Source organism: Pteronotus mesoamericanus, unplaced genomic scaffold (assembly GCF_021234165.1).
Source record: "Pteronotus mesoamericanus isolate MK-2021 breed Mesoamerican mustached bat unplaced genomic scaffold, CSHL_Meso_final contig_1018, whole genome shotgun sequence".
Classification (NCBI taxonomy): Eukaryota; Metazoa; Chordata; class Mammalia; order Chiroptera; family Mormoopidae; genus Pteronotus; species Pteronotus mesoamericanus.
The window spans coordinates 520,729-539,934 of record NW_026555002.1 but is presented as its reverse complement, the minus strand read 5'-3'; the positions used below and the strand labels follow the sequence as shown (position 1 = coordinate 539,934).

General features: G+C 62.9%; 1 protein-coding gene across 1 annotated transcript in view; it reads left to right on the top strand.

Annotated features, from left to right (window-relative positions):
• The first annotated feature begins 715 nt into the window (after positions 1-715).
• Positions 716-19,206, top strand: part of TRAF3IP1 (TRAF3 interacting protein 1) — a 38,610-nt gene continuing 20,119 nt past the window's right edge. The window contains exons 1-10 of the mRNA XM_054570929.1: positions 716-876; positions 3,709-3,777; positions 4,161-4,322; positions 5,914-6,057; positions 6,156-6,593; positions 8,684-8,755; positions 9,702-9,777; positions 15,659-15,760; positions 18,139-18,159; positions 19,055-19,139. Coding sequence (XP_054426904.1) covers positions 754-876; positions 3,709-3,777; positions 4,161-4,322; positions 5,914-6,057; positions 6,156-6,593; positions 8,684-8,755; positions 9,702-9,777; positions 15,659-15,760; positions 18,139-18,159; positions 19,055-19,139 — 1,292 coding nt within the window. The 5' untranslated portion in view covers positions 716-753. The remainder of the gene's footprint in view (positions 877-3,708; positions 3,778-4,160; positions 4,323-5,913; positions 6,058-6,155; positions 6,594-8,683; positions 8,756-9,701; positions 9,778-15,658; positions 15,761-18,138; positions 18,160-19,054; positions 19,140-19,206) is intronic.

The window sequence follows — 19,206 nt, the reverse complement described above, 5'->3', positions numbered from 1 at the left end:
ATCCATTAGAAGAGCTACAGCGTCCAGATTGCTAGAAGGGTCTCTGCAGTGAGCCTGCGCAGGTGGACTGGAGACAGGTGGATGGAAGAGACAGGTGGGGCAGAACCGCGGGCGCTTGGCCCAACACCGGGGGCGTGGCTTCGCCCTAGTGACCGAGCGCGGGCGCGCGGCTCGGCCCTCACCACCCTGGGCGTTGGGGAGGCTGGCACATACTGTCCCTGCTTGGTGGGAACCGAAACGTAGTCTCAGAGGAAACGGCGACTGTACTTGCGCAAGAAACCGTATTAAGTAACAGGCAGGATCCGGCACTTTCTATCCCGTGTTTTTGAGCTTAGTCCAGTCCCCTTGGAATCCGTGAAACAGGCACACAGATCTTGGGAGCTGTGTCGCTGCTAAGCAGTCCTCGGGCGGCACCTCTAACCCGGGGCGAGCACCTGCTCCCCGGGGAGGTCGGGAGGCCCCAGGGAGAGGGCGCGGCCCTCTCAATCGGCGGCAGGCGCACCCCACAGCAGACCCTCGCCCAGCGTGCGCGCGCAGCCGGGGCAGGGGCAGGGCGCCGCGGCGCGTCCGTTGCCAAGGCCGCGCTGCCCTGGCGACCGAGCGTCGCGGCCCCGCGCACGCGCGCTGGCGGACTCCGGTGCACTGTGGGATGGAAACAGGAGCGGCGCCTACGGGCCAGAGCGAGCGGCGGCGGCGGGGCGGGAGCGGCGGGGGCGCTGGGCTTAGGCTCCGCGGGCCGGCGGGGGCGCCGCCATGAACGCGGCGGTGGTGAAGCGGACGCAGGAGGCCCTGGGGAAGGTGATTCGGAGGCCGCCACTGACGGAGAAGCTGCTGAGCAAGCCCCCGTTCCGCTACCTGCACGACATCATCACGGAGGTGGGCCCCTGCCGGGACTGGAGTGCGGGTCGGGGCCAGTGCGGGTCGCGGTGAGGGCCGGGGCCTCGTTGGGAGTCGGGGGCTGGGACCCGGGTGTGGGCCAGCTCGGGGGTCCGGGGCCCGGGGCCCGGCCTCGGAGATCGGGGGTCGGGTGCGGGCCGTGGTCGAGGTCTGGGCCCCGGGGTCGAGGTAGGAGTCTTTGGCTGGGGCCCGGAACGAGGGCTGGCGTCAGGGTCGGGCCACGGGTGGCTGTGCCCTGCCCCTGTCCCTGAGCCCCCGCCCGCGGAGCCCCGTCTTCGGCTGTCCTGCCGCCCGAGGGACTACCACGGGCCCAACCCCGCAGTGTGTCTGCGCGGAGTGCCTCGCCTTCACCCTTGCTCTGCCCTTGTCATCCCTCGCTCCGGGCCACCGCTCTCCGCCTCCGCTTCCTGGGAGCCCGGGCCCCTCAGGGAGCACCCTCTCTTTCCAGCCTGCCCATGTGTCTGTTAGAGCACATCCACGTCTTCCCTCTACCTGCCTGAGCTGTTGCCGTGGTAATTTTTCTTCAGTGCCTAGTACGTGGAGGCACTCAGAAGTCCTGGGAGAAGGAAATTATTCTTTTTTACTAACAACTTCCCCCCGGGTTCCCCTCCACAGGGCTCCGCAAGTGGTCACCACATATTGGATGTTTAACGAATACCTGTGGGTGAATTCACTGAGTGGTGGCAGGGGGCCTGGAAGGGGGACCAATGAGAGCGCAGGCTGGCGTTTGCTGGCAGATGGCACCGCCTGCCTTGGTTGAGGCTGGTTGTCACCCTTCCTGGGCGGAAGGTGAACTGCTGAGTGAGGAGACTGTAACTTGTTTGTCGGCACATCCTACCTGGGCTGCACCAGGTGAGGTACGCGGAAGGTGTTCACAAACACTGACTGTTACCTGGGATCTGTTAAGACTCCTGGTAACTCGGGGCGGCGGCCAGCTCCACGGGGCACCTGGGAAGCTGTGCTGGGGCGTGCTCTGTGGAGTGAGGACGCAGCTTGACCGTGAGGGCTTCCCGCGGCTCCCAGTCCCGCCCCGTGTGGGTCCTGCGGCGCCGTTTCCCACTCTCTGCCGCAGGCCGGGTGTCCAGCCCTTCCACGAGCCGTGCTCTGCCCGCCTCGGAGGGGTTGGTTTGTAACATGTGCCTCTGTCTTAAAGCCCAAGTGACTCCTAGAGCCTGATGGGAACCCGCCCGCTCCTCCTGCCGCCCTGGACTGCGAGCGGGGAGCGAGTGGGGGGCGGCTCAGCCCGGTGCCGCTTCACCTCCGTCCTGTGGAGCGGGCAGGTGGCCCCCTCTCACCCGGGAGGGCACAATCGGCCACCGGCACGGGAGCCGCGGAGGACAGCCTCGCACGCTTCTTGCTCGTCAGCCTGTCAGGGAGGGAGGCGGGCACGTGCTGCCTCCTGTGGGTCGCGGGGCCGCTGGACAGACCTGCAGGAAAGCGTTTTCAGATAACAGGTGTAGCCTCGTATGGACAGTCGCTACGGCCCCCGGGTGTTGTATTTAAATCACCATCTTTGTGCTTTAGACACAGTGAGCCTGACTTTGCTTCTTTTGTAGGTCAAAGCCTTGATCTCGTGATGTGTATGTCTCTTGTCATTTAAAATTATTGTTCACAATTTTAACTGCCAGCGAATTGGGAAACCTCAAAAGAGAGGAAATGATAAGGTTCCAGGAATACAAGGTGCAGGATGGTGTTAACGTTCCACCTGTCTTCTCAGGAAAAACAGTTGTGCAGCGCTTCCGTGGTTTGATGAGAAGCGAAAATGTTACTGATAGCGGCTGCGGCTGGGTCTCCGAGAAGCACTTGATGTTAATGTGGGACTGGTTTTCTACACTGTGTCTTCCAGGAATAAATACACTTTACATCCACCTGGGACACGCACACATGGATACACTCGCCCCTTCTACAGACAGTGCTGTCTGATATATTTTTTTTGTTTCATTAAAAAAATGCTGCTGTTACCTATTGTGTTGATTTTACAGGAACCTGCCGTATTTTGGAAAACGCTGGTCCGGGGGAACCCAGAGTCCCCCCAGAGGCACAGGCTGGGAGGCACGGGCTGGCGCGGGGGGCGGCTGAGGGGAGAGCGGAGGCAACGCGGCGCGGGGCTGTGTCCCGGGACGTGGGCAGCCAGTGAGGGAGAAGGACCTCCCGTGCAGTTACAGACCCAGGCTGGGAAGTTCCTTTACTTTCTGGAAGCCGTTCCCGCCACTGGGCCTGAGTGATCTTATAAGATGCTGTCCCCTGCTTTTTTTGTTTTTTAATTCCCCGCTTCCGAAGCTCTCAGGGCTCCTTGGGGTCCGATGCTCAGTCCTGTTCCTGAGTGGCTCCGAAGGCCGCCCGGGCCAGGCCCCGCCTGACTCTGGTCTCAGCTCCTCCTGTCCCGGGTGCCTGGTGACCCCTGCACAGGACCCTCTCGGCCGGACCCCCCAGGACTGCCCGTGTGGCCTGGCAGCGCCGCCTCCTCCGCGCCCTCCCTGCTCCCCTCCTCCTGAGCCTCTGGCAGCCGTCCAGATCTGGTTTCTCCCGGGCGGTCCCTGACCCGCCTCGCCCCTCCCGTGTGTGGGGTGGGTGCTGGCCCCCGTGCCCTTGCCGCCCTGCAAGTCCCTGTCATGTTACCTGTGCCGCAGCCAGGCTGGCTTCTGCCTGGTGCCAGGCCTCGCACGTGGGAGACGTGCCTCCGTTGAGTGAGCGCCGGAATGCGATCCCGGCGCCGACGGGCTCGGTCCGGGGCGGGGCGTGGGCGTAGCGGGGGAGGCCGATGGCGGCTGTGGCGCGGGCGCCGATGTGGCTTTGCTTTCCCTTTCGAAGGTGATTCGCGTGACCGGCTTCATGAAGGGCCTGTACACGGACGCTGAGATGAAGTCGGATCACGTGAAGGTAGGCGGGCGCCTCGCCTGCGGGGGCGGGGCTTCCGTAAGCCGGGGGCGGGCGTGACCCTCCTGTGCTGGCCGTGGTTGGGCTGCGAGGTCCAGTAATTCCTGAGGTGCCGTACACACTCTCATTTTCTCATGTTCGGTGGCTGCATCCGTGCTGGTTTCATGCACTGCGAAATCGGATGGTGCAGCAAGGTCCGTGCTGGCCCATCCACTAACGTTAAAGGCTTTAATGAACTGTTTTTGTTTTGTTACATAGGGCCAGTATTTATAAATTTGACATTTAAAAATAGCTTTTTAGGCAAACAGGAACCATGTCTATTGAACATGCGAAGTAAACTTTTTTGAAGTATTTCCTTATCTACATTTTAACTGGAAACTTTTCAGGACAAAGACGCGAAGATCAGCTTCCTGCAGAAGGCCATAGACGTGGTGGTGATAGTTTCCGGAGAGCCGCTGTCGGCGAAGCCCGCCCGGATCGTGGCCGGCCGGGAGCCCGAGAGCACCAACGAGCTGCTGCAGCGGATCGGCAGGTGCTGCCTGAGCAAGGTAGCATGGCGCGGGCGGCGGGGCGGGCGGCGGGGTGCTGTGTGCTGGGCGCCGCGTGTTGAATCTAATGCCGCTTCTCTTGGAACCACGGAGCGAGAGGAGACAGGTGCCAAGTCCCACAGGCACACAGTGTGACATTGGGACTCGGCGGCCCTCGGCTTCGGGGCCGGTGGCAGAGGCCGCGTGCCCAGGCCTGTGTCCCTCCTGTTGGGCCTCCTTTTGGGGCATTTCTGACTGGGGGCGGGGGGCGGGTGGAGGGGCTGCTCTTCCTCTTTGGGGCTCATGGACACCCCTGTTCTCTGCCTGCCTGCCTGACCTCCGGGGTTTCCCTCTCCCGCTCCCTCCCACCCTCCCCGCCTCTTGCCCCCCCATCACCCTCCCTCCTCTCCGCCCCGCCCACAGTCGTTTGCAGAGCTGTGCTGCCTTCAGAGGGGCCCTCTCCCAGTCGGGCGGGGACTGGGTCTGACGCTTGCTGGGTCCTCTCCAGGGGCAGAGTCGCGGCCTCTCCGGTTGGCTCCAGCCTGGCCCCTGTCTGCCGGGACGTTGGAGAAGGCTGTCCCCAGGACCGGCCTTTGTGGGCGCCGGGCGGCCCCAGGGGAGCGGAGCTCGACCTTTATCTGGGGCGTAGCTGACAAAGCCCTTCGCGTACCTGGTGGGTTGTGGGCTGGGGCTCGCCTTTGGTGTTCCTGACAGCGGCCTTTCCGGTCTGCGTCCGGCTCGCCGGGCAGAGGCCCAGAAGCTGATGTTGCCGGGTGAGGGGCTCTGTCCCCAGCCTCCACCCCACTTCCTTCGTGTTGCTCCTCTTTCTAAAAAGCAGATCAACTCCCGTCGTTCCTTTGAGGCTTGTCGTCGCCTTGGGTGGGGGCGGGGATGCACAGACAGCTCTGTGATGGGGCCGGCAAGGCCCCTCGAGACCTGCCGCTGCGCCCAGTCCTCTAGTTCTCGCTTGTCTGCCGCGCCTGTGCCCGCCGGTGTCCTGCCCTGGTCGGGCGCCCTCCTCCCGGCTTCCACTGGCAGCAGTGTGGGACCCCTGGCCTTCCCTCCTCCCAGGCTGACTTGAGTGTCCCATCGTGTCCCCGTAGCCCACGGCCGTGCAGCTGTTGCCTTTGGCCACGTCCCCTCGTGTGCAGCGTGTCCCCAGCCCGGGGTCCCTCGGCGCCTCCCCGTGGAGAGTGGGCGAGCGTGAGGCCTGGCGTGGATTCCTGCTGGGGCTGCGCTCAGGCTCCGGGTGGGCGGCGCTCGCGACTGCCTGGCTTCTCTCATCTCTGGGAGCGAGTGCCATCTTCCCTTCGGGCCCTTTCATGCTGGCTCTCTGTGACCTTGTCACAGCTGGAGGCGTTCGTGGAGTCGTCCTCGAGCAGCCACGTCCCCACGCGGGACGTGCTGGGCGTGGGCAGGCTCTACCGTCCCCACGCGGAGCAGGTGCTGAGCAGGCCCAGCAGGCACTGCCCCCAGGGCCTTACCCTGCGCGTCTCACTGAGGGACAAAGAACCTGGGCTGTGAGCGGCCTCTGAACGTGGCTGTTGGTGTCTGTCACCCGTCTAATCCCGTTTTCACCCTGCATTTCACCTCCTCCCGCCGGGACGACAAGCTGCCCAGTGACGACGCGGTGAAGAGAGTGCTGGCCGGAGAGAAGGGGGACGTGCAGGGAAGGGCCCCGCTGCCGTCTAAGCCTCACGAGTCGGACAACAGGAACGCGAGGGAAGAGGGGCCCGGGGCCCCCAAAGATAAAGAGGTGACTGCAGGGCGGGGCCCTGGAACGCGGGACAGTGAGTCTTTTTGCAGTTCAGGCAACGGTGTTTGTAAGTGATCTCCTTATGTGACTTTTTTCAGGGTAGAGGAAATTCTGAAATAAACGAGAGAAGTACAAGCAGAGATCGAAAGCAGAAAGAACTGAAAGAAGAAAGCAAACCAAGGGACAAGGAAAGGGACAAGGAGAAGATCAGGGAGACTGACCGTGATCGACATAAAGACCCTGAGAGAGACAAGGGCCGCGAAGGGGAGAGAGAGAGGACCAGGACCCGGGCCAGGCTCGACAGGGACAGAGAGAGAGGCAACAAGGACCGGGACAAGGATTGGGACCGCGAGCGAGAGAGGAGGAGCGAGGGAGGAAAAGAAAAGGAGCGGTGGAAGGACCGGGAGAAAGAGCGCGAGCGAGACAAGGGCAGGGACAGGGACAGGGACAGGGACAGGCGGAGGGTGAAAAACGGGGAGCATGCCCGGGACCCCGGCAGGGAGAAGAGCCGAGAGCAGGATCAGCCGGAGAAGAAGGTGAGTCCTCTCCGAGCCCGCGAGCCTCGACCTTAGGGTGTGGGCTGGTCCGCAGAGTGATTTTTGTCTCGCATAGAGCGTCATCAGGAAAGCGGGTTTTCCTTTGAGTGTGGTGGGAGAGCGGTCTCTGCGATCCCAGCGTAAAACGATGGCGGGCTCGGGTTCCCAGCAGCACCTGGGCGGGGGTGCGGCGTTTTCCCCGGGACTCCGATTCGCTCTGGGCCGTGGGGTGTGCGTGGGGGCGTGTTTTCTCCACTCGCACAGACAGCGCCGTGCGGGAGCCGAGTGCGCAGGCGCTGGGTGCACGGCTACGGGGGTGGGCCTGTGCGCCCTCGGCAAGGGCACGGGGCCCCGCGGTCGGCGGGCATGGGCGGGGCGCCCACGAGCCCTCGTTGCCGCAGCGCTTGTGTAACCAAGTGTTCGGGTAAACTCAGGGCTGAACAAGACATTCATCCGGTTCCAGTGTGTTCTAAGCGTGCGAGTCACTTTGGGCTCCCTGTGGGTGGTGCAGGTGTCCTGTCAGGGCTGATGTTCCAGCTGCCTCTTCTTGTGGGGACAGCTGGTGACCGTCAAGTGTCCTGGGAAGGAGGTTGTGGGGGCCTGCTGGCCTCCAGCCGCTACCTACCGAGGAGGGACCCGAGGGCTGGACTGGCACCAGCTCAGTGTGGGCGGTGGCGCGAGGCCCAAGCTGCGCCTTCTGCAGCGGCCCCAGCGCGTGGCATGGCCTCGGTGCTGCCCGGGGCCCAGTGGCCGATGGGAGGGCCCTGCAGTGCCCTGGGAGCCGCATACTGGGTTTGGACTGTGACTGAGTTTGTGGTTTGGGGGCCTTGGGGTCCCCCCCAGCCTGAGGTCCCGTGCCCTTCGGCAGATGTCACGAGAACCAGATTCCGCAGGAGTCGGCCCCGCAGACATTGCCTCCCCCGCAGAGTCTGGGAAGCTGTGCTCTCCCCGATCTGATGTCCCTGAGGTGCTGGCGAGCTCTGTCACGTGTCGCGGGGCGCCTGGCATCCGGGGAGGGCGCCTTCTCAGCCCTGGGGCCCGCGCTCCCGCCAGGCTGGGCGCTGCCTGCTGCCCGCGCCGCTGCCGCGATGGGCGCCTGGATGGGGAGACAGATCTCCAGGGCGGTTTTGCGCGGGGCTGTGGGCTCTGCAGGAGCCCAGCGAGGGTGACGGCTCAGTGCCCGGGTGTGTGGGCCCAGGTGCAGGGGCTGTGCACCTGCTCTGAGTTGGGCCCCCAGAGCCAGAGGCGCGTGCACACCTGCTCCGCCCCCCGGGCGGGACCGCGGCGTGGGGAGGCGGGGCCCTCCGCCGCCTCCGCTGGCTCCTGTCCGCACGGATGAGGAGGTCCCGGCCACCCTCGGGGTCTGTGAAGAAAAGGGGACCTGGTGGTGTGGACACGCTCTGAGACGTCAGCAGAGGGGCGCCCGTGTTGGGGTGAGGGAGCAGGCCGTCTGGGGGCGCGGTGCCGTCTCCCCGAGGGGGCAGCCAGGTGCCCGGGGCCCCTGCTGCGGGACGGCGCGGCGAGGACGTTGACTGTGGGGCGGAGGGCGGGCGCCTCCGGCAGCGACACCTGTCGCTCGGGGAACGGGTTCTGGGCGCAAGGTGGCGCTCACAGCCCCCTGTCACTTGTCCCAAGAGTGCGGTCCCGCCGCAGCGCCGGGAGCCTTTGGAGAAAGAGCCAGTGCCTCTGGGGGGGACCCGCTCCCAGAGCAGCGGGCGCTGGGTCTCTGTGGTTCTCCCGCCCCGGTCGTCAGAGTCCCCGGGCCGCGCCGGCACGTCCCGAGCGGTGTGGCCTGGCGTCCGGGCGGCCCTGCCCCGCAGGGCCCCAGTGTCCCGAGAGGCGCTGCCTCCGAGGGCTCACGCCTGTCCCTGTCCCGTGCCCCTGCCCTGCCCCTGGAGGATGTGCTCGAGGAGGCCCTGGGGGGTCCGGGCAGCCCACGGCCCCCGGGAGCCCGCTCTGGACTGGGACGCGGGGGTGGGCATCTCGCGGTCGGTCCGTAAGAAACAGCTTGCATCTAGTGGCTTTTTAGATGTAGCAGATTTGGATAATTCTAGAATTTGAAGACAAGCAAAAAAAAATTTTTTTTATAGTCATCAAGCTCCAGGGAGGTGTCTAAAAAGTCGTCAGATGGACCTTTTAAAGACTCCAAAGCGGAAACAGAGGTGAGCTTTGAAAGTGACTCTAAGAGACTCGAGCCAGTGGCTGCGCTGAAGGGGTGCCTGCTGGGCGGGGCCCCTCCCAGGCCGCGGCGGGGGGCGTGGTCGCGGTTGCTGCCGGAGGGCGCTCGTCGCCTGGCCTGGCCGTCCAGTGGGCGTCCGAGGGCCTTACTCCTGGCCGCTCGCGGGCGCGTGCTGCCCTCCGGTTCCCTGTGGTGGGCCCTCGGGTCTCCTCAGCTTCTCTTAGCAAGTGGGATGCGTGGTGTCCAGGGACAGGGTGGTCACTGGGGAGACGGGGAGGTGGCGACTGGGGTGAGTCTGGGTGAGGATTAAGTCACGGGGCAGATGGGGAGGGAGGCCCCCGGAGCAGCCCCTGCAAGCTCTGCCTGGCCTGGGAGGGGCCCTGCGGCGTCTCCGGTGGTTGCGGGGGCGGCAGTGGTAGGGGGGTGGTTGAGGCAGCGCCTCAGCTTCTCCACGTGGGCCGCCCTAGGGCGCTTAGGCTCACCCCAGCTCTCAGGACGCAACCTGCATTTCGGGGAGGCATCCAGGTAGCCGCAGGGCAGAGGAACGAGGCGCGGGGTGGAGGCCATCCTGGCCCGAGGGAGGTGGCCGGGCGGAGCTGCCAGGGCGGGTGGCGGGGTGAGCTGTGTTCTCTGACTGGCGCTCACCGCTGCACGGTTACCTGTGTAGTGACCGAGGTCGAGCCAAGTGTGCTGGGCAGGTCGCTGAGCTCTTCCCGCCGTGCCCAAAGATGGAGCTCTCCACGGAGAGACGGTGGGGTCAGCTGACCTTCGGCCCTCCGGCCTCGGGCTCGCTCGCACCTCGTCGGCGGCGTTCTCACCAAGAGTGTGCGTCGCCCCTTCTGTTTCCTGTTCTTCCTCCAGTGGCGCTCGGATCCTGAATCTGCTCTGATAGCGCATCAATTAATTCTTTTCATTCTCTTTTCCCTAAGGCGGAGCTCTCCCCTAGAGCGTCCAGGTCTGTGACCACAAAGACCTCCAGACGGCGCTCCAAAGCCTCAGTGGAAGGTACGGCCACGTTTGCCACATGGGCAGCTACAAGCGGGAGCTCTTTCCTTTGCCTTCCTCACAGTATCGAGTAGAAAAACGCTTGTGCGGCCCAAAACCAGATCCGCCACCAGGGGGTGAACAGAGGCTGTGAAAGTGATGAAGCTGCGTGGCTCTTGCACACACGCACACATGCACACGGGCACCTACATGTGTGAGCTCAGGGCACCCGGGCAGTGGCGCCTCTCGCTGGGGACCTGCGTTGCAGCCTGAAAGATGCGATCGTATCTCAGTTATCTAGAAATACGCACCGGTCGTCCGCGTCTCGGGGACTGGCCTGTTGTCTAGGAGGCTGAGAGCAGGCCTGGTGCAGGGCAGACACAGCGCCTCCTGCCCCGGGACAGCTGGTTTCTGCGCAGGGTTGTCGCCGGGGCCACGCCAGCGCCGGGGCCCGCCCCCCGACAGACCCGGTGGGACAGACGGCGTGGGAGGGAGGCAGCCCGAGGCAGCCCGGGCCGCGAAGGGCTGGGGAGGCCCAGGCAGGGCAGGGTTGTGCTGAGCAGCAGGGTTTCTGAAAGGTCACCCTTTCCCTGAGTTGCGAAAGTTAAAGTGTGGCAAGAGCGTGATCCCGCGAATTTTCCATTTAGAAGCGAGACTTGGTGGTAAGTTCCAATGACACACAGCGCTCTGACGAACCTGCCTCTCTCGGTGGCGTGGGTCCCCGGGAGTGTCCGCGCTGGCACCAGCGCTTGCGCTGCGAGGACCTGCAGGGCCCTCTGCCCCGCCCCCGCCCGGGGGGCCTGCAGGGAGGCTGCCGCCGTTCCGACCCCCCTCGCTGTGCCTCCGCGCTCCCCTGCGCCCGAGCCCTCCGTTCTCTCCTGGGGGCCTCCGTCCCGGTGTGCAGGGCCCCTGTCCACTGAGGGCGTCCGCCAGGCCTCGCAAAAGCGTTTGTGTTTTACGTTTTTCACTCCATTCCGATTAACGATGTTTGCTTTCTGACTTGCCTTAGTGTTCGATTTTTATGCATTGGAAGCTGACAGTCATTTTTTTTGTTTTTGTTTGTTTTTTTGTAGTTTGTTCCCAGGTTTGAGAGATGATGATTTTGTGTTTTGTCATACATTTTTATATTTAATTGTTTTAGTTGTCTCTTATTTTAATTCATGTGGAAAGTGAGGCTCTGGATTCTACCTACTTTCCTCAAAATAGCTGCAGCGCTGCAGGCTCTCCTGCAGAGGTTCTTCCTCGACGGTCTCTCCTGCTCTGTGGTCCCAGGTGCGCCTTCCATAGCCTGGGCGTGGTGGGCTGGTTTGCTTTAACTTCCACTGCTTTCTGTTTTACTGCTGGTTTCTTATCACTGCTCTTAAAAGAAAACTTCCAGCCATTTTATTTGGCAGCTCTTCAGGCATATTTAAAAACCACTCGAAGAGTTGAAGAAGCCTGCACCCCACAGACACAGGGACCGGACTGCCCTGGACTAGCCTGGATTTGCGCTGCGCTTAGGCTGCCGTTATTTTGGGAAGCCCGGGTACCTCCTTCCCCCCGAGATGCGTGCGTGCGCCTGTCTGTCAGACAAGGTTGATGCTATTGGTTGTTTTGTTTTTAGCTTTTTGGAAATGGAATCTTCATGCTGAGCATCGTTTCTTAGTGATTGGAGTTAGAAGCTTATTGATTGTTGTAGCCGTTCCTTAAATCCAGCCTTGTGTTCACCCGCGGGTCTCCTGGAGGACTTTGGGGCTTTCTGAGCCGACAGCCGCGTGGCCTGCTTTTCTCTTCTAGTAGCTCGGGATGCCTGCGCCTGTGCTTGCTGGCGAGCTTGTGAGGCCTGACCGTCAGCGGTGCCCAGCCTCGGGGACTGCTGACTCCGTTCTGCCTCCTGCCTGCGAGCTGGGCACCGGCCCCGCGTGGATCCTCACCCAGCACAGCGGGCGCAGCCCCTGGCACTGGCGTGCGGACGTGGGCGCATCCGGGGGAGGGCCCAGCACCAGCAGGGGCGGGAGGCCTGGGACGCTGTGCTCAGCTCGAGGGACAGGCCCTGCCTTCGCTGGAGCATGAGTGTCGGGCTCGTGGGACACGCGTGTTAGTGTGTCGAGCTGTCCTGCAGCCCTCAGAACCCAGAAATGTTCTGCTTAAGAATGTAACGTTTGCCTATTCTTTTGTTTTTTAAAGGTTTTGTTTATTTTTGGAGAGGAGGGAAGGAAGGTAGAATGAGAGGGAGAGAAACACCAGTATGTGAGAGATACACGAACCTGTTGCCTCTCGCACGTGCCCCAGACTGGGGACCTGGCCCGCAACCCAGGCAGGCGCCCTGACCGGGATCGACCAGCGACCCTGTGGTTCGCAGGCCGGCGCCCAGTCCACTGAGCCACCCGGCCAGGGCTTGCCTGTCGTTAAATAGCGCATTATAATGGAACTAGTCACTTTTGAGTGAGTGAGTGCATTTAAAATTCATTTGTTTGATAATTGTGCGGCATAACAAAGTTTAGGGCATATTTTCATTGTGTGGTGTTTTTAATCCTCTCGAGAATATATTTGTTGATTTGAGAGAGAGAGGGAGGGGGAGAGAGAGAAAGAGAGACGTCGATGTGGGGAACACTGATCAGTGCCCCCACCCCCGTGCGCCCCGATTGGGAATTGAACCTGGAACCAGTGTGTAGGGACACCGTTCCAACCAATGGAGCCACCGGCCAGGGCTCATTGTGAAGAAGGGGCCGTGGGAACAGTGAGCCGCGTCGCTCCCCTGAAAGGCGGCGTGACTACCCCCACCGTGAGCTCCGTAAGAGCCCCGGGAGCCGCCTGGAGGAGGCCGGGCACGGGGTGTACGCGCCAGCGCCTTGGCCGCCTGCCTTGTTCCTGCGATTGACCGCTGACCCGGCGGAGCTCGGCCGCCGGGCGGGCAGCAGCGTGGCCTGGACCGCGACCGTGCCGCTGGCGCGGGGCAGCGAGAGGCGTGACTTAGGAATGGCACAGTAGGTGAGTCTCAGTGAAGCACCGGCCACGGTTGCCTTCTGTGATGCCGAACTGAGTTCTTCCGGAGTGTGAATCCTTGAGCGACACTGAAGGGAGAAAAACACTGTAACCTCGGCTGGAGGGGAGGTACCCGTTTCGCGAGCTGGAGTTGACTTGGCCCTGCTGTTTAAAAGCTGTGCGCCTGTGGCTCAGAGCGCGGCTCACGCCACTTCGGGGCTGTGTTCTTTCCCCAAAACTGTGCCTGTCCCATCTTCTGGGGAGAGGCACAGCTTCCCCTTAACAGGAATTGAGTGGGCCTAGCCCCATCCCCCCTTTTCTCCACTAAAGAGGAGAGCGTTTGGGGCGCGGACCCCGTACCCCACTGGTGTGGACTGGGCAGGGCCCTGGGCCCCTTTATTTGCACGTCAGGGGAGCCAGCTCCCCCCTTGAATGTACCAGACCCTGGGGGGGGTGTCACTGGGCCCTAGGGGGGGGTCACCAGCCACTCCAGGGGCAGGGACCATTTCCTCGTTTTCTGAAAGCACTTTAATGATTCCCCTCCCCCCAAGTCCCAGGGAATGGAAGGGGGACCCCGCCAGCCAAAGCATCTCCCCCTCCACAACCTCCATCTCTTCTAGCCTCTGCCCTTCCCTGGCGGAGGGAGGGAGCAGGGAGCCGTCACCCTCCACACCCACTTGCTTGCATCTCTATGTAACGTGAGCGGCAAGGAGCCCTGTTCCCTCCCTGCCCCTACCTCTCCTCCCGGTAGTGGCCTTGGATATCCCGTTGGTTAATAAAGACAATTCAACCAGCTCCCACCAAAACAAAACAAAACAAAAAAACAAAAAACAAAAAAACCCCTTAACACTCTGCCTCTAACTGCTTCCCTCCAAATACCTAGAATGCAGCTTAAAAAACAAAAAAGACATTCTCCTGCAGAGCCACAAAATTGTTGCGGCCCACAAAATTCTTGTTCCCATCTAAACTCTGTACACCTGAAAAACCCAGGCTATATTCTGGTTGTTTCAGAAAAGGTCTTAGGTTTTTAAAACCAGGGTCCAGGTAAGATTAATACACTGCGTTTTTATTGTTGTTTTTGCCGCCTCAGCCACTTTGAAGTTGGAACGGCGCTCGGGCTCTCTCTGCGCCCCGGCCCCTCTGTCCCGCACGTTCGCTTCAGGAGAGACAAGGTGGCTTGCCTCGTAGGGCGCTCCGCCTTCGGACGTGCCTCGCCATTTCCTTGTGGTGTCATTTAACGTGTGACACCCCAGTGCCCACCCCCACTTCTGTCAGACCGACCGGAAGGCCCGCGCAGACCTGGGCAGAGCGCCTGCTCCCCCTCGCCCTGGGCAGGCGCCCCGTGCCCTCGCCCCGGCGCCCTGCCGGGGCGCCCTGCGCATCTCTGCGTCCCCCGCGTGATGCTGACAGAGGCCGCTCACTGGGCTGGGGCCGGGCCAGGCGGATCCTCGGGTTAGACGCTGGGCGTTCGGTCACGTCTGCACTTACGGTCTGCAGCCCTGCCGCTGCAGGCGGCACTGGGCCCTGGCAGCGTGGCAGGCGGCCGGCGGCCGGCGGCGGGCGGTCTGTCCGGCCCGGGGGCTGACCAGGCACAGGCTGGCCCTGGGCAGGCCGCCCCCTGCGCTGTGCAGCGCGGCCCGCAGTGGGCGTCAGGGCGCGGGGGCCTTGACATGCGCGTCTGACCGGGGAGGTTGCTTGGCTGCCGGTAGTTCAGACAGCAGATGGTGCTAGTTTGCTTTTTTGCCAGTTTGTAGTAATTTTAATTTTTTATGAGTCTGTTATTTCTTTGAGCAATTACTTGGCAAAAGACTTGGCTGTATTATTAGTGAAGTTACGGTCTGTTTCTCTGTCCTTCCTGTGTGTGTGAACTTGCAGCTCAGTAAAGCTGGCGCAGGAACACAGCGAGAACTTCAAGAGATGAAGCTGTGCAGAGCGTCCTTGGTCTCCGTGAGCTATAGAATGAAGATAATCCTTTTTGTAATGTGCTTACTGTGCTAGGGGTTTCGTAGGGTGTAGGAAATATTTGACACTTTCAGAGAAAACAGAACTGAAGATCATTGGGGCGTTTTCTTCTAAACTTGATCATCTATAGCGGCCAACTGAATTTTTTGTTAGATGTGTTCACTTAGAGCTTAATATTCCATATTGATTCCTTGGCCGCCCCCTCGAGGGTATAAGAAATAACTGAGTGCTGGAATCAGATCATTCAGTTGCCACCATTTTTAAAGACTGAAAGCCGTTTCCTTAGACAATTATGTGTCCTCTACTTTGTTTATTTCTCTTACATACAGTAAAGCAGTTCTTGGACAGTTAATGACAGGTGGATAGGAACTATTTCTCTGAATCCCTTTGAGACACGATCAGATGTGTTTCCGGAAAGGGAACACTTTTCTGACTCTATTTTTGCCTCCCAGATTCTTCCTAGACATTGGGGTCCTTCAGGGAGGGGCCGCGTCCGGCCCAGGGTCCTGCACGGTTCAAGGTCTGACCCCTTTTGTTTTTCACAGGAGAAATGTTTCTCACGTGTTTGACTCCCCCCCCTAATTTCATAAACCTGGCACATCAGTCAGTAACCGGTAAACAAGTACTTGGGAGCCGTCGAGGGGACCGGGCCTGTGCGGGTGCCAAACACGCGCTCCTTCCCTTCGCCTCCCTGAAATCGCTGCGGCCGGCAGCTCCCCGGCCCCCGGACCGGCTGCGGCAGTGGGAGGCGCGGCCGGTCTGCAGTGGCTGCGGGGGCGCCGGCCACCGCCTGGCAGCCAGCGCCCCTCCCTTCGGGCCCCAGAGCCACTCGGGGGACCGTGTGGGAGCGTGTTCTCAAAGGCTGCCTTTGGGGCGCTGCTGTAAACTGCGGGCCGCCAGCGGGGGTCCGTGTTAACAAAGCCACCGGCCCGCAGGGCACCACTTTAACCGCCCATTTCAAACTGTTTTATGTCAGGACCGACTGAAGCCAACGCTCACCCAGCCAGTGTCGCAGAGGGCAGCTCAGCCGGCCTGTGGCGGGACCGCCCTGAGCCAGAACCGGCGGCGACGCGGAAAGGTAGGGCTGCCCTTTCCCTCCTTTCTGGGGGCGGGCGGGGGGACCGAGCCCCCCGGCGGAGCCCTGTCTGTGGGCGGCTCCCTTCCTGGGGTCCCACCAGGGCCACAGGCTCCCCTCGGTCTGTGATGAGTGAGTCCTGTCCCCGTCCTTGTGTGCCAGGCCTGGGCGCGGCCACTGGCTCGCTTCCGCCTCTTACATCACGGAGGGAGGGCCACTGTGGTCACAGCCGGACAGCGCCCGCCCGCCCCGTGTCCCGGGCTCCCCTCTGAGGGGGCAGAGGGGCAGGGCCCCGGCCGGGGTGGGGGGTCCAGGACGAGCGGCGGTCCCTGCTGCCGTGGCCAGGATTTGTGTGTCTGTCAGCTCTTTCAGTGTCTCAGGCTGTACCTGGTTAGTGTCTGCTTTCAGCTTAGTTTTCTCAGCATTTTTTAAGAAGTTGTGGTAACACACACATTCAGCTTTTGTCTTCTGAGGCCTGGAGCTCCTGAGAGGCTGGGGGTGCCAGGGCCTCCTCCCGTGTGGTGCCCAGGGCCGGGGCTGTGCCGGGTGGCCGCTGGGCCGGCCTGGGGTGCGGGCGCGGGCGGCAGCGGCGTGGCCAGACGAGGCTGCTGTTTGTCCATCGAACAGGAAGTGCTTGCTGGAGGCCCGGGGTACCAGGCACCGCGGCGGGGGCGCGTCGGTGCGCTCAAGTCCGGCTGAGAGTGGCGGCCTGCACCGGGCGTGGAGGGCGTGTGAGGGGGAGGGGCTTCGCCGCCCGGTCAGGGACAGCCGTCGGGCCCAGGAAGGGCCAGCCGCGGGGAGCCGTGGATGTGCGGAGGGCCAGCTGGGGGCAGGGGCATCGTGGCTATGAGGGGAGTTTAGCATCAGGGAGCTGTGATGTTTTCAGGGGTGGCTTTGTCACTTTTAGATCGGTGACTTTTCGGGGCTTGGCCAGTAGTCAGGCAGGAAGTGGCCCAGACTAGGGACCGATGGGCAGAGGCAGGTTCTAGAGGTGCCCAGATGTCTGGGCAGACACAGCCCGCGCTCTGAGGAGACAGCGGGACCACAGGGACGTCTGGCAGGGGAGCCCGGCCGCGGTACCGTCCCTGGGACGGGAGAACAGCGTGGGGCGAAGGCAGGGGAAGGGCCTGCCACGGCCTGGCCTCGGCCCTGGGGCAGGGGAGCAGCAGGTCCGGAGCGGCAGGGCCAGAGCGACCGTGAGGAGGGGCTCAGTGTGGGGGCGCGAAGGGTCGGGGACCCCCGTAAGGGTCAGAGCCGCTGTGCACCCTCAGCCTCCGGCGTCGGCCGCCGGACCCCGCGTCCCCGCCCCTCAGCACCCTGTCCGCGCTCCCTGTGAGCCCGCAGCCTGTCCCCAACGCGGCCAGCACGAGTTCTGGCCGTTCACAGGGGAGTTCACAGGGGAGACAGGGCCTGGAGCCCCGGCCTTGGGTCACACAGCAGCGCCACGTGCGTGTCTCCCAGCACCTGCCCCGGCTGCTGCCCTGCCCGGAGGGCTGCTGTCGCCGGGTCTGCCGCTGCCGCCGCCCTCCGGCCCAGGCTGGAGCCGAAGCCCCACCGGCCTGTCCCCGGCCTGGGGCCGGAGCTGCCCTGTGCACATTCTCACGCCGGCACCACCTGGCGCCACCCCGTCCAGGCGCCTGCCAACCACCGCCCCCAAGTGCCGGGCCTGCGGGCGCCAGGCCTGTCCCCTGTGGGTGGGCGCCTGTGGGGCTCACGTGGCTCCCTGCTGGGTGTGCGCGGTCAGCGCAGAGCCCGACGTCCTCCTGTGGGCGACGGACCGCGGGCGCACGCCCTTCCGCTGTTTTGCAAAAGTGTCCGCGCGAGAGGGTGACCCACCTGCGGTTAAACGCCCCACCCCCGCCCCGCTTCCGCTCAGCTGCCTCTGCCGCCCCCGAAAGCCGCGCTTGGAAAGGGACGCTGGTGACCAGTGCAGAGGCCGGCCGGGCGGGGCCTGGTGTCTCCTCGCTCCGCTGAGAGCTACGCAAGGGTGGCGGTTCGGTCTCAGCGGGAGTCCCCGCAGGCCGGCGGTTCCCTCGCCGTGGTCGCAGCTGCCGATGCCGGCCCTTCGGAGTGGCCGCGCCTTCCTGGCTCCGCCAGCGTCCGTGCTGCCTCCTCGGCTCTGACACGCTTCCTTCAGGCCCCTGTTTCCTGTGTTTATGTGCTGACATCGTACGAGTCGCGGTTTTCTTTGCCCTTCTGTCCTTTGAGAACACAACAGTGAGATCGGAACCCAGAGGAGCAGCCTGGAGGGGGGCGGTCTCCCCTCAGGGTCCCATTGCTGCCCTTCCGCTCCCTGCCGGCCCAACCCCCTCGTTTCCCGGGCTGCGGGCTGCGGCGCGGCGCCAACGGAGCTTCTGATGCGCGCGCTCTGTCTTTTTCAGGTGACTCCCCGAGCGACGCAGGTAAGGAGCGGCCTTCCGGCCTTCCGGCCTTCCGGCCTTCCGTCCGCGAGGGTAGGGAGGTGCGCGCGCTCCCTGGGGCGTGTGCGCCACGCTGGCTCCGTGAGGCACGCCCTCACCACGCCACTTTGAGATTTAATTTACACACTTTATGTGTCGAATACGGTTCAGGTTTTTTCCCCAGAGAATAAAGCATATTTTCAGTATTCCGATTTTGGTGGATTGTCACTATTTCCTAAAGTTTAAAGCTCTTTCACTTTAGTGGCGTACCTTAATAGCTTGAACTTATTATTTACTGAGTAAACCTTTTTTTTCCACATGAAGAACCTTTGTCCAGTTTATAAATATAACATGGTATATACCCAAAGTAGGACATTTTTAAAATGCAGAAAAATACAAAGAAGAAAGGGCACAGCACGGGCAGCCCCACTGCCCACAGGTTCAGTGACCGCGCCTGGCGCCTGTGTGTGCGCATGCGGGGACTAGACCCGGGCTGGACCCTGTCCTTACACCTGAGCGTGGTGGTGCCGCAGCGCACGGGGCCTCGCGCCTGACGACGCCCTGGCTCCCTGCCCCCCTGCTGCCGTGGCCGGGCTGGCCTGGGAGCCTGGGCGCAAGGGCCCTCCGCGTGGCCACGCCTCCCTTCCGGCTGCATTTCCTTTAAGTGGAATTGCTGGCTCGAGCGCCGCCTTTCGGGTTCTTTCTTCAGAAGGTGCACCGGTCCGGGGCGCCCCCTCTGTGCGTCCACCAGGCTCCGTCCCCCCCGGGGCGCCAGGGAGTGGCAGGCGAGGGAAGCGCCTTTGCCCTTGCAGGTCAGCGGTTACCGCCTTCTCCGATGTGCACCAGTTGTTCATGTTCTTTCCTTTGCACACTGCTGGCTCGGGTGCCGTCCCTTCAGAAGGAGAAGCGGGACCCACTGGTCAGGACAAGCCCCAGGTGCCCGAGATCCCCGAGGGCCCCCCGGACCTCCCGCCCGACACCAGGTTTGTGCTCTCCCCCCGCTCCCCGCACTGACACGCACCCCGCTCCGTCCCCGCCGTGGTGTGTGTA